This window comes from Ranitomeya imitator, chromosome 8 (genome assembly GCF_032444005.1).
Source record: "Ranitomeya imitator isolate aRanImi1 chromosome 8, aRanImi1.pri, whole genome shotgun sequence".
Classification (NCBI taxonomy): Eukaryota; Metazoa; Chordata; class Amphibia; order Anura; family Dendrobatidae; genus Ranitomeya; species Ranitomeya imitator.
Window position 1 is genome coordinate 44,966,632 of NC_091289.1, and position 12,813 is coordinate 44,979,444.

The following is a 12,813-nucleotide window of genomic DNA, read 5'->3' on the forward strand; positions in this document are numbered from 1 at the left end:
ATAACTCCGGCGCGTGATGCGCTCTGCGCTTCTTATAACCCTGGCGCGTGATGCGCTCTGCACGTCTTACCCCGGCGCGTGATGCACTCTGCACGTCTTACCCCGGAGCGTGATGCGCTCTGTGCATATAACCCCGGAGCGTGATGTGCTCTGCGCATGTTACCCCGGCGCGTGATGCGCTCTGCACATCTTACCCCAGAGCGTGATGCGCTCTGTGCATATAACCCCGGGGCGTGATGTGCTCTGCGCATGTTACCCCGGCGCGTGATGCGCTCTGCACGTCTTACCCCGGAGCGTGATGCGCTCTGTGCATATAACCTTGGCGCATGATGTGCTCTGCGCATGTTACCCCGGCGCGTGATGCGTTCTGCGCGTTTAACCCCGGCGCGTGATGTGCTCGGCGCGTGATGTGCTCTGTGCTTCTTATTACCCCGGCGCGTAATGCGCTCTCCTCTTCTTATTACCCTGGCGCGTGATGCGCTCTGCGCATCTTACCCCGGCGCGTGATGTGCTCTGCGCTTCTTATAACCCCGGCGCGTGATGCACTCTGCACGTCTTACCCCGGCGCGTGATGCACTCTGCACGTCTTACCCCGGAGCGTGATGCGCTCTGTGCATATAACCCCGGCGCGTGATGTGCTCTGCGCATGTTACCCCGGCGCGTGATGCGCTCTGCACGTCTTACCCCGGAGCGTGATGCGCTCTGTGCATATAACCTTGGCGCATGATGTGCTCTGCGCATGTTACCCCGGCGCGTGATGCGCTCTGCGTGTTTAACCCCGGCGCGTGATGTGCTCTGTGCTTCTTATTACCCCGGCGCGTAATGCGCTCTCCTCTTCTTATTACTCTGGCACGTGATGCGCTCTGCGCATCTTACCCCGGCGCGTGATGTGCTCTGCGTTTCTTATTACCTCGGTGCGTAATGTGCTCTGCTCTTCTTATTACCCTGACGCGTGATGCACTCTGCGTATCTTACCCCACAACTTGATGCCCTCTGCGCGTCTTACCCCACCACGTGATACGCTCTGCGTGTCTTACCCCGGCACGTGATGCCCTCTGCGCATCTTACACCACCACGTGATACGCTCTGCGGGACTTACCCCACCATGTGATTCGCTCTGCGGGGCTTACCCCACCATGTGATACGCTCTGCGGGACTTACCCCACCATGTGATTCGCTCTGCGGGACTTACCCCACCATGTGATTCGCTCTGCGTATCTTACCCCACTACGTGATACGCTGTGCGTGTCTTGCCCCACTACGTGATTTGCTCTGCGCGTCTTACCCCACCACGATATATGCTCTGCGCGTCTTACCCCACCACGTGATACGCTCTGCGCGTCTTACCCCACCACGCTATATGCTCTGCGCGTCTTACCCCACCACGTGATACGCTCTGCGCGTCCTACCCCACTACGTGATACGCTCTGTGTATCTTACCCCACCACGTGATACGCTCTGTGTATCTTACCCCACTACGTGATACGCTCTGTGTATCTTACCCCACTACATGATACGCTCTGCGCGTCTTACCCCAGTCATTATGCGACTCGTACACTAGGTTTTCATGGCAAATTTCAGCAGCTGCTCCCCCTAGTGTTTAAAGGTGGAAAATATGAGAACTTTTTAAATTTTTCATATTTTGTTCCAATAAAAATGTGTTTTTTACATTAAAAGATTAATATTTTACATTTTTTTAATTGTTGGAAAAAAAATTGCTGGTGATGTCGCTGGTCGGGGAAGAAAGTCCAGAACTTTGTTTTGTCGCTGGCTCTCCCGCTGACATCGCTGAATCGGCGTGTGTGACGCCGATTCAGCGATGTCTTCGCTGGTAACCAGGGTAAACATCGGGTTACTAAGCGCAGGGCCGCGCTTAGTAACCCGATGTTTACCCTGGTTACCATCGTTAAAGTAAAAAAAACAACCACTACATACTTACCTACCGCTGTCTGTCCCCGGCGCTGTGCTCTGCACTCCTCCTGTACTGTCTGTGTGAGCACAGCGGCCGGAAAGCAGAGCGGTGATGTCACCGCTCTGCTTTCCGACTGACCGGCGCTCACAGCCAGTACAGGAGGAGTGCAGAGCACAGCGCTGGAGGACAGACAGCGGTAGGTAAGTATGTAGTGGTTGTTTTTTTTACTTTAACGATGGTAACCAGGGTAAACATCGGGTTACTAAGCGCGGCCCTGCGCTTAGTAACCCGATGTTTACCCTGGTTACCGGCATCGTTGGTCGCTGGAGAGCGGTCTGTGTGACAGCTCTCCAGCGACCAAACAGCGACGCTGCAGCGATCTGGATCGTTGTCGGTATCGCTGCAGCGTCGCTTAGTGTGACGGTACCTTAATAGATCAGTGTAGGTAGGCTGCCATTGTTCTTGACCCAAGCCAAAAGATCATTTCACCTGACGAACAAGCATTTTCTCATTCAGCCTTTTTACACTGCGCGATGATCTGGGAATGAGCGTCACTAGGATTGCTCGATTCCCAAGCATCGTGCCATGTGAACGCTTCTTTAGCTGCTCTGTGGGAGCTGGTTAGCCAGGATTACTGGCCGTAGGACGCACATTATATCACCAGCCCAGAGAGGTTGACAATATCTTCCCCATAGGTTGGCTGCCAGTGTATCAAACACATTATAACTCCTGTGAATGGAGGGAATTGTAGCCATCTGCTTTTGCATCTTGTTACTTTTTGCTCATTGTACTTATAGTAAAAATCTACTGTGATTTGTAGATTTTTTTTTTTTTTTCATGGAAAAAAACATTATCACAAAGTTCCGACAGGTTGGCACCCGAACAAGCGACTATAGCTTTATAGCAAGACGTCTCCGAACCGTTCCTGTATTACAGCTACAGTCAAACAGCATGAAACCTTATAATGGAGCACAGGAGTAGCTCTTTTTTTTTTTTTAAAGGGAATCTTTCAGAACGATCCAGTCCCCCCAAAGTTTCATATGGTCACGTTCCACTCTGGTAATCTCATCCACATCTTTACTGATGCAATCTGTTGGGTTCTAACTAAAAGATTGCTGTTTAAATTCATATAGGCTTAGGGTACCGTCACACAGTGCAATTTTCATCGCTACAACGGTACGATCCGTGACGCTCCAGCATCGTAACAATATCGCTCCAGCGTCGTAGACTGCTGTCACACTTTGCAATCTACGACGCTGGAGCGATAATTTCATGACGTATGTGCGATGTAGAAGCCGTTGGTTACTATGCGCACATCGTATACGATATATGTTACACCATGCGATCATGCCGCCACAGCGGGACACTAGACGACGAAAGAAAGTTTCAAACGATCTGCTACGACGCACGATTCTCAGCGGGGTCCCTGATCGCAGGAGCGTGTCAGACACTGCGATATCGTAACTATATCGCTCGAACGTCACAAATCGTGCCGTCATAGCGATCAAAATTGCACTGTGTGACGGTACCCTTAAGTGCTCTGGGTGTGATCAGAGCTCTTACCAAGCCTCTGCTTCCCAGGCTGTATTCACCAGCCAGCCCCACCGTCCTCTACTTGGCTGACAGCTCAGTAGCCGGACTATAGCCAGTGAGCTGGGAGTAGAGCCTGTGAGGCATCGGCTCAGGAAGTGCTTTGACACACCTAGAGCACTTAAACCTTATTAACATATGGATTATAAAAGAGATTTATAACATAAATCAACATATTTCATCAGTAAACATGTGGATGACATTATCTTTCCATGAGCTAGATGTCCATACAAGCTGCTTTAGGGGATAGGTCGCCTTAGCGGATTCCATTTAAGGCATTCAAAGCATAATTATATTGGACCTCATAACTATATAGGGTTAATTAATCCTCTGTATATTCATTCCAAACACAGGAGTCCTGGCACAAGGTGTATCTTCCATGGTGGGATCGCCGGCAGCTGGAAATAACCCTTACAATCAGCAGGTAAGTCTGGTATCAGGATGTGCCGTTGTTAAAAAGCTTCATGGCCGAGCAGCTGCATGCAGCCGTACATCACCAAGCACAATGCTGAGCGTCAGATGGAGGGGTGTAAAGCGGTCACCATTGGACTCTGGAGGAAGCATGTTCTGGGCAGTGACAGATCACACGTCTCTAGCTGGCTTCTGATGGAGCAGTCTGGGTTTGGCAAATGGCAAGAGATCGTTACCCGCCTGGCTGCATTGTGCCCGCTGTAACATTTGATGGTGGAGGGATAATGAGGCTGTATTTCAGGTGTCGGTCTCAGCTCATTAGTTCCAGTGAAGGGAAATCAAAGACATTTTAGATAATTGTAGCTTTCAACTTTGTAGGAACAGTTTAAGGGTACCGTCACACTATACGATTTACCTACGATCACGACCAGCGATACGACCTGGCCGTGATCGTAGGTAAATCGTAGTGTGGTCGCTGGGGAGCTGTCACACAGACAGCTCTCCAGCGACCAACGATGCCGAGGTCCCCGGGTAACCAGGGTAAACATCGGGTAACTAAGCGCAGGGCCGCGCTTAGTAACCCGATGTTTACCCTGGTTACAAGCGTAAAACTAAAAAAAAACAAACAGCACATACTTACATTCTGGTGTCCGTCAGGTCCCTTGCGAATGCATCGCTGGATCGCATCGCTAGATCGGTGTCACACACACCGATCTAGCGATGACAGCGGGAGATCCAGCGATGAAAGAAAGTTCTAAACGATCTGCTACGACGTACGATTCTCAGCAGGATCCCTGATCGCTGCTGCGTGTCAGACACAGCGATATCGTAACGATATCGCTGGAACGTCACGAATCGTACCGTCGTAGCGATCGAAATGTTATAGTGTGACGGTACCCTTAGTCTTTGTCCCATAACACTGGATAACACTCACACGTATATGCACGCACGCACGCACGCACACACGCACACATATATACAGTACAGACCAAAAGTTTGGACATACCTTCTCATTTAACCCCTTTGTGACAGAGCCAATTTGGTACTTAATGACCCGGCCAATTTTTACAATCCTGACCACTGTCCCTTTTGAGGTTATAACTCTGGAACGTGCTTCACAGGAACTGAAACAATGTGGAAGGAAAAAATGAACATTTAACTTTTTTTTGCAAACATTTTACTTCAGAACCAATTTGTTTTATGTTCACAAGTGTAAAAAGAGAAAATCAACCACAAAATTTGTTGTGCAATTTCTCCTGAATACGCCGATACCCCATATGTGAGGGTAAACCACTGTTTAGGCACACGGCAGAGCATGGAAGTGAAGGAGCGCCGTTTGACTTTTTCAATGCAGAATTGGCTGGAATTGAGATCGAACGCCATGTCGCATTTGGAGAGCCCCTGATGTGCCTAAACAGTGGAAACCCCCCACAAGTGACACCATTTTGGAAACTAGACCCCTTAAGGAACTTATCTAGATGTGTGGTGAGCACTTTGAACCCCCAGGTACTTCACAGAAGTTTATAACGTAGAGCCGTGAAAATAAGAAAATCACATTTTTTCTACAAAAATGATTTTAGCCCCCAAATTTTTGTTTTCACAAGGGTAACAGGAGAAATTAGAACACGAAAGTTGTTGAGCAATTTTTCCTGAGTATGCCGATACCTTATATGTGGGGGTAAACCACAGTTTGGGCGCATGGCAGAGCTTGGAAGAGAAGGAGTGCCGTTTGACTTTTTCAATGCAGAATTGGCTGGAATTGAGATCGAACTCAATGTCTCGTTTGGAGAGCCCCTGATGTGCCTAAACAGTGGAAACCCCCCACAAGTGACCCCATTTTGGAAACTAGACCAATTATGGAGCTTATCTAGAAGTGTGGTGAGCACAAAGTGCTTCACAGAAGTTTATAACATAGAGCTGTGAAAATAAACAATCCTTTTTTTTTTTCCTCAAAAATAATTTTTTAGCTCGCAATTTTTTATTTTCTCAAGGGTGACATGAGAAATTGGACCACAAAACTTATTGGGCAATTTGTCCTGAGTACGCTGATACCCCATATGTGGGGTGGACCACTGTTTGGGTGCATGGCAGAGCTCAGAAGGGAAGGAGCGCCGTTTTGGAATGCAGAATTTGATAGAATGGTCTGCGGAAGTTATGTTGCGTTTGCAGAGCCCCTGATGTACCTAAACAGTAGAAACCCCCCCCCCCCCACAAGTGACCCCACTTTGGAAACTAGACTCCCCAAGGAACTTATCTAGATGTGTGGTGAGCACTTTGAACGCCCAAGTGCTTCACAGAAGTTTATAATGCAGAGTCGTGAAAATAAAAAATATTTTTTTTCCACAAAAATGATTTTTTAGCCCCTATTTTTTTATTTTCCCAACCCTAACCCCATAACACCCCCAATCCTAATCTCAACCCTAACCTCAAACCTAACCCTAATCCCAATACACCCCTAATCCCAACCCTAACATTAACCCTAATCCCAAACGTAACCCTAATCCCAAACGTAACCCTAATGCCAACCCTAACCCTAATGCCAACCCTAAGCCAAACCCTAATCCCAACCCTAATCTCAACTCCAACCCTAGCCCCAACCCTAACTTTAACCCTAGCCCCAACCCTAACCCTTACTTTAGCCCCAACCCTAACCCGAACTTTTGCCCCAACTCTAACCCTAGCCCTAATTGGAAAATGGAAATGCATACATATTTTATTATTTGTTCCTAACTAAGGGGGTGATAAAGGGTGGGGGGGTTAATTACTATTTTTTTTATTTTGATCACTGTGATAGGATCTCACAGTGACCAAAATAAAACAAGAGGAAGAATCTTCCTCTGCCGGCCGTCAGATCACGGCGGGCACACTGTGCATGTGCCCGCCATTTTCTTCCTGGAGGAAGATGCTGGCGGCCAGAAGAAGAAGCAGGAGGACCCAGGGACACCGGTAAGTATAACAGGGTCCCCGATCCCCCTATTTCTCTGTCCTCTTTTCGCGGTCGCCAGTAAACGGTTATTTACCGGCGATCACAAAACAGGGGTCGGTAAAAACCGACCCCCGATCATGTTCTTTGGGGTCTCGGCTACCCCGGGCAGCTGAGACGCTAAACGTCTCCCGGGTGCCAGCCGGCGGGCGCACTGCGCATGCCCCCGCCATTTTTTTGCCGGAAGAAGATGGCGGCACCCATGGGGAACCACGAGGAGCACCGGAGGAGACGGGTGAGTATCGGGGGGCGATCGGGGACGCCATTTCTCTGTCCTCTGATGTGCAATCGCATCGGAGGACAGAGAAATTAAATGGCAAATTGCCTTTTTTTTTTTTTTTTTGCGACCACCGGTAAACGGTTAATTACTGGCGATCGCATCTCGGGGGTCGGTAAAAACTGACCCGAATCATGTTCTCTGGGGCCTCGGCTAGCCCCGGCAACCGAGACCCCAGAGAAAATCTGACTCTGGGGAGCGCTATACACTTTTTCCACAGCGCCGTTAATTAACGGCACTGTGGTTTCAGTACCATTAACTGCCGCCATTAGAAGGCATATCGGCGGTCGTTAAGGGGTTAAAGATTTTTCTGTATTTTCATGACTATGAAAATTGTACATTCACACTGAAGGCATAAAAACTTTGAATTAACACATGTGGAATTATATACTTAACAAAAAAGTGTGAAACAACTGAAATTATGTCTTATATTCTAGGTTCTTCAAAGTAGCCACCTTTTGCTTTGATGACTGCTTTGCACACTCTTGGCATTCTCTTGATGAGCTTCAAGAGGTAGTCACCGGAAATGGTTTTCACTTCACAGGTGTGCCCTGTCAGGTTTAATAAGTGGGATTTCTTGCCTTGTAAATGGGGTTGGGACCATCACTTGTGTTGTGCAGAAGTCGGGTGGATACACAGCTGATAGTCCTACTGAATAGACTGTTAGAATTTGTATTATGGCAAGAAAAAAGCAGCTAAGTAAAGAAAAACGTGTGGCCATCATTACTTTAAGAAATGAAGGTCAGTCAGTCTAAAAAATTGGGAAAACTTTGAAAGTGTCCCCAAGTGCAGTGGCAAAAACCATCAAGCGCTACAAAGAAACTGGCTCACATGAGGACCGCCCCAGGAAAGGAAGACCAAGAGTCACCTCTGCTTCTGAGGATAAGTTTATCCGAGTCACCTGCCTCAGAAATTGCAGGTTAACAGCAGCTCAGAATAGAGACCAGGTCAATGCCACACAGAGTTCTAGCAGCAGACACATCTCTACAACTGCTAAGAGGAGACTTTGTGCAGCAGGCCTTCATGGTAAAATAGATGCTAGGAAACCACTGCTAAGGACAGGCAACAAGCAGAAGAGACTTGTTTGGGCTAAAGAACACAAGGAATGGACATTAGACCAGTGGAAATCTGTGCTTTGGTCTGATGAGTCCAAATTTGAGATTTTTGGTTCCAACCACGTTGTCTTTGTGCGACGCAGAAAAGGTGAACGGATGAACTCTACATGCCTGGTTCCCACCGTGAAGCATGGAGGAGGAGGTGTGATGGTGTGGGGGTGCTCTGCTGGTGACACTGTTGGGGATTTATTCAAAAATGAAGGCATACTGGACCAGCATGGCTACCACAGCATCTTGCAGCGGCATGCTATTCCATCCGGTTTGTGTTTAGTTGGACCATCATTTATTTTTCAACAGGACAATGACCCCAAACACACCTCCAGGCTGTGTAAGGGCTATTTGACCACAAAGGAGAGTGATGGGGTGCTATGCCAGATGACCTGGCCTCCACAGTCACCAGACCTGAACCCAATCGAGATGGTTTGGGGTGAGCTGGACCACAGGGTGAAGGCAAAAGGGCCAACAAGTGCTAAGCATCTCTGGGAACTCCTTCAAGATTGTTGGAAGACCATTCCCGGTGACTACCTCTTGAAGCTCATTAAGAGAATGCCAAGAGTGTGCAAAGCAGTCATCAAACAAAAGGTGACTACTTTGAAGAACCTAGAATATAAGACATAATTTCAGTTGTTTCACACTTTTTTGTTAAGTATATAATTCCACATGTGATAATTCATAGTTTTGATGCCTTCATTGTGAATGTACAATTTTCATAGTCATGAAAATACAGAAACATCATTAACCTCTTTCTGACCTCGGACGGGATAGTACGTCTGAGGACAGATCCCCCTCTTTGATGCAGGGCTCCGGCGGTGAGCCCGCATCAAAGCCGGGACATGTCAGCTGTTTTGAACAGCTGACATGTGCCCGCAATAGCGGCGGGTGAAAGCGCGATTCACCCACCGCTATTAACTAGTTAAATGCCGCTCTCAAACGCTGACAGCGGCATTTAACCGGCGCTTCCGACCGGGTGGCCGGAAATGAGCGCACCGCCAACCCCCGTCACTTGATCGGGGGTCAGCGATGCTTCTGCATTGTAACCATAGAGGTCCTTGAGACCTCTATGGTTACTGATGCCGGCCTGCTGTGAGCGCCACCCTGTGGTCGGCGCTCATAACACACCTGCAATTCAGCTACATAGCAGCGATCTGATGATCGCTGCTATGTAGCAGAGCCGATCGCGTTGTGCCAGCTTCTATTGAGGCTATTGAAGCATGGCAAAAGTAAAAAAAATGTGAAAAAAAATAAGTTTAAATCACCCCCTTTGGTATCGCTGCATTCAGAATCGCCCGATCTATCAATAAAAAAGGATTAACCTGATCGCTAAACGGCGTAGCAAGAAAAAAAATTCAGAACGCCAGAATTACGTTTTTTTGGTCGCCGCAACATTGCATTAAAATGCAATAACGGGCGATCAAAAGATCGTATCTGCACCAAAATGCTATCATTAAAAACGCCAGCTCAGCACGCAAAAAATAAACCCTCAACCGACCCCAGATCATGAAAAATAGAGACGCTACAGGTATCGGAAAATGGCGTTTTTGTTTTTTTTTTTAGCAAAGTTTGGAATTTTTTTTTCACCACTTAGATAAAAGAGAACCTAGCCATGTTTGGTGTCTACGAACTCATAATGACCTGTAAAATCTTAATGGCAGGTCAGTTTTAGCATTTAGTGAAGCTAGTAAAAAAGCCAATCAAAAAACAAGTGTGGGATTGCCCTTTTTTTGCAATTTCACCGCACTTGGAATTTTTCTTCCCGTTTTCTAGTACACGACATGGTAAAACCAATGAGGTCGTTCAAAAGTACAACTTGTTTCGGAAAAAATAAGCCATCATATGGCCATATTGACGGAAAAATAAAAAGTTATGGCTCTGGGAAGAAGGGGAGCAAAAAACCAACACGGATAATCCCCAAGGTCATGAAGGGGTTAAATGAGGTGTGTCCAAACTTTTGGTCTGTACTGTACATACATACATACATACATATATATATATATATATATATATATATATATATATACATACATATATATATATATATACACACACATACATACATACATACACACATACCTATATACATACATACACACATATATATATAATACACACACATACATACATACATACACATAAACATACACATGCACATACATATACACATTTACATACATACATATATATATACACACATACCTATATACATACATACACACATATATATAATACACACATGCATGCATACATACATACATACACATAAACATACACATACATATACACATTTACATACACACATATACATACATATGGAAACACATACATATACATGCACATATACATACACACACACACATGCATACAGACAGGGCTGAAAGTGTTGGCACCCTTACATTGCTCCAGAAAATTAAGTATTTCTTGCAGAAAATTATCGCAATTACACGTTTTGTTATACACATGCTTATTTCCTTCGTGTATTGGAACAACACAAAAAAAAACAGAAAAAGGTAAATTAGATATAATTTCACACTAGGCTCCAAAAATGGGCCAGACAAAGTTGTTGGCACCCTCAGCTTAAGGGTGCCAACATTTTCGGTCATGACTGTACATGCATACACACATGTACATACATATACACACATATACGGACATTATATATCGCTTGTATTCCTTCTGTAGACTTTGATATCAGATCTCGGCACGATCTGATCACGTACGTTCAATCTCTGAAGTCAGATTTTGGTTTCCGATATAGTAAAGGGGTGTTTTCAGAAGCAAAACCTATTACCTATCCACTCTTGGGACACCCACCATTCTCGACAATGGGGGTCCCTGAGTCCTCAGTAAAGCTCATGGGTGACCACCGCTACATTCACTGAGTGGACGGAGATAGCCGAGTAACGGCACAGAACATGCTCCACTGCTGCGCTGTTGATATGGGGGAATGTGGAGCACCTTTTCTCATGATTAGTGGGGCACTTATCACCTATTGTGCGGAATTGTATGGAGGTTGTGATCCTGGGAACGCCGCTTTCATAAGAATTTTTTTATATAATGTTACCTACAATAACCTTTCTTCTTGACTTCTAGATGAGTCTCCTAATCCAGCCAGGACAGCAAGCGCCACCACCTTACCCAGGTCAGGCTCAAAGCAGCCAGCCTGTCATACAACAGCCGACAACCCCAATATTTGTCGCACCCCCACCCAGGACTCAAAGGTTACTCCACTCAGAAGCCTACTTGAAATATATTGAAGGGTTAACTGCAGAATCGAATTGCATCAGCAAATGGGACCAGACATTGTCAGGTGAGATGTCAAAGAAGATCCGTTCTGTTTAGGGGGCTGAATAATTGCATATTATTACACCCCCCCGTTCTGACCCTTGACGAAAAGTGACCACATGAGTGTCCGTATCATGACATACACTTAGTGACTAAGACGGGTTTCATTAGGGGGGTGTTGTTGGTCTATAATGCCCCATGGACTGTTGATGTGAACCGTGGGATTGGGTGGAGTATAAAATCCAGGTTCTTCCGTAGACGTCACCTCTTGATTCTTACTAACTCTTGATTTCCCTTTCAGCTCGGAGACGAGATGTCCACTTATCCAAAGAGCAGGAGAGCCGTCTGCCTTCTCATTGGTTGAAGAGCAAAGGGGCCCACACGACCATGGCGAACGCGTTGTGGCGCCTCCGCGATCTCATGCTCAGAGACACCTTAAACATTCGCCAGGCGTACAACATCGAGAACGTCTAACCCTTCTTCTCCCTTTCATACCAAGATCATTTTTTTTTCTGTGGATCATTTAATGTTTTTAGAGACTGGAGGCCAATGTTTTTATTGCATTTCTGTACATTGTAAGAGCGTTTTGATATGAAAACATTTAAAAAAAATGCTTAGTTTGGTTGTGTTTTGTTTTTTTATTAACTTGTCAAAGTTGTGAAATGCAACATTTTTACATATTTTTCAGTTGTGTTTTTGGTGTTTAGTGTCAGTGATGCTCATTGATGGCGGGTGTGTTGGATACATTGTTTTTTATTGTTATAGTGGGATCGGCTGTACCCCGCACCGCCATTGTTTTAAATTAAATGTCTTTGCCACGTGACTCTGGTCCATGATCTTACTGCAGTGATGTACGTTTACTCCCCATAGTTGCGCATCAGCGCGGATTTCACTTATTTGAGAATTGCACACACGTATGATGACGTTGGACTTTGAATACCTTCCTTTTATCCATCTAGCGGAGATAATAATTCTCTAAATTATCCATTTTCACCATGGAACCGCAGGGATCCGCTGTTTATTCCTACAGGGGACTCTGAGATCCGCAGTCTCTTGATGATTCTGAGTGCCAGTGGCTGTCAACCCAGAAATGGATCAGCTTTTATTTAATGTTTTAATTTTGGAACACTCCCTTTTAAATCAGTGAAAGATTTTATTTTTCTATTCTACCGTTTTTTAGCCTCCGTATGTGTTGTTTGTTTTTTTTAGCTTCTATTTTGTGGACATGCTTAGGACGGCAGTTGTT

General features: G+C 46.0%; 1 protein-coding gene across 8 annotated transcripts in view; it reads left to right on the plus strand.

Annotated features, from left to right (window-relative positions):
• PBRM1 (polybromo 1) overlaps positions 1–12,390 on the plus strand; it is a 127,006-nt gene extending 114,616 nt beyond the window's left edge. For 5 of the 8 annotated variants that reach the window (XM_069736830.1, XM_069736832.1, XM_069736829.1 and 2 more), the window contains 3 exons: positions 3,856–3,926; positions 11,376–11,592; positions 11,869–12,390. In XM_069736830.1, the coding sequence (XP_069592931.1) occupies positions 3,856–3,926; positions 11,376–11,592; positions 11,869–12,041 (461 nt within the window). In that variant the 3' untranslated portion in view covers positions 12,042–12,390. The remainder of the gene's footprint in view (positions 1–3,855; positions 3,927–11,375; positions 11,593–11,868) is intronic. The other 3 variants (XM_069736835.1, XM_069736828.1, XM_069736827.1) reach the window with 1 other exon arrangement.
• The last annotated feature ends 423 nt before the right edge of the window (positions 12,391–12,813 follow it).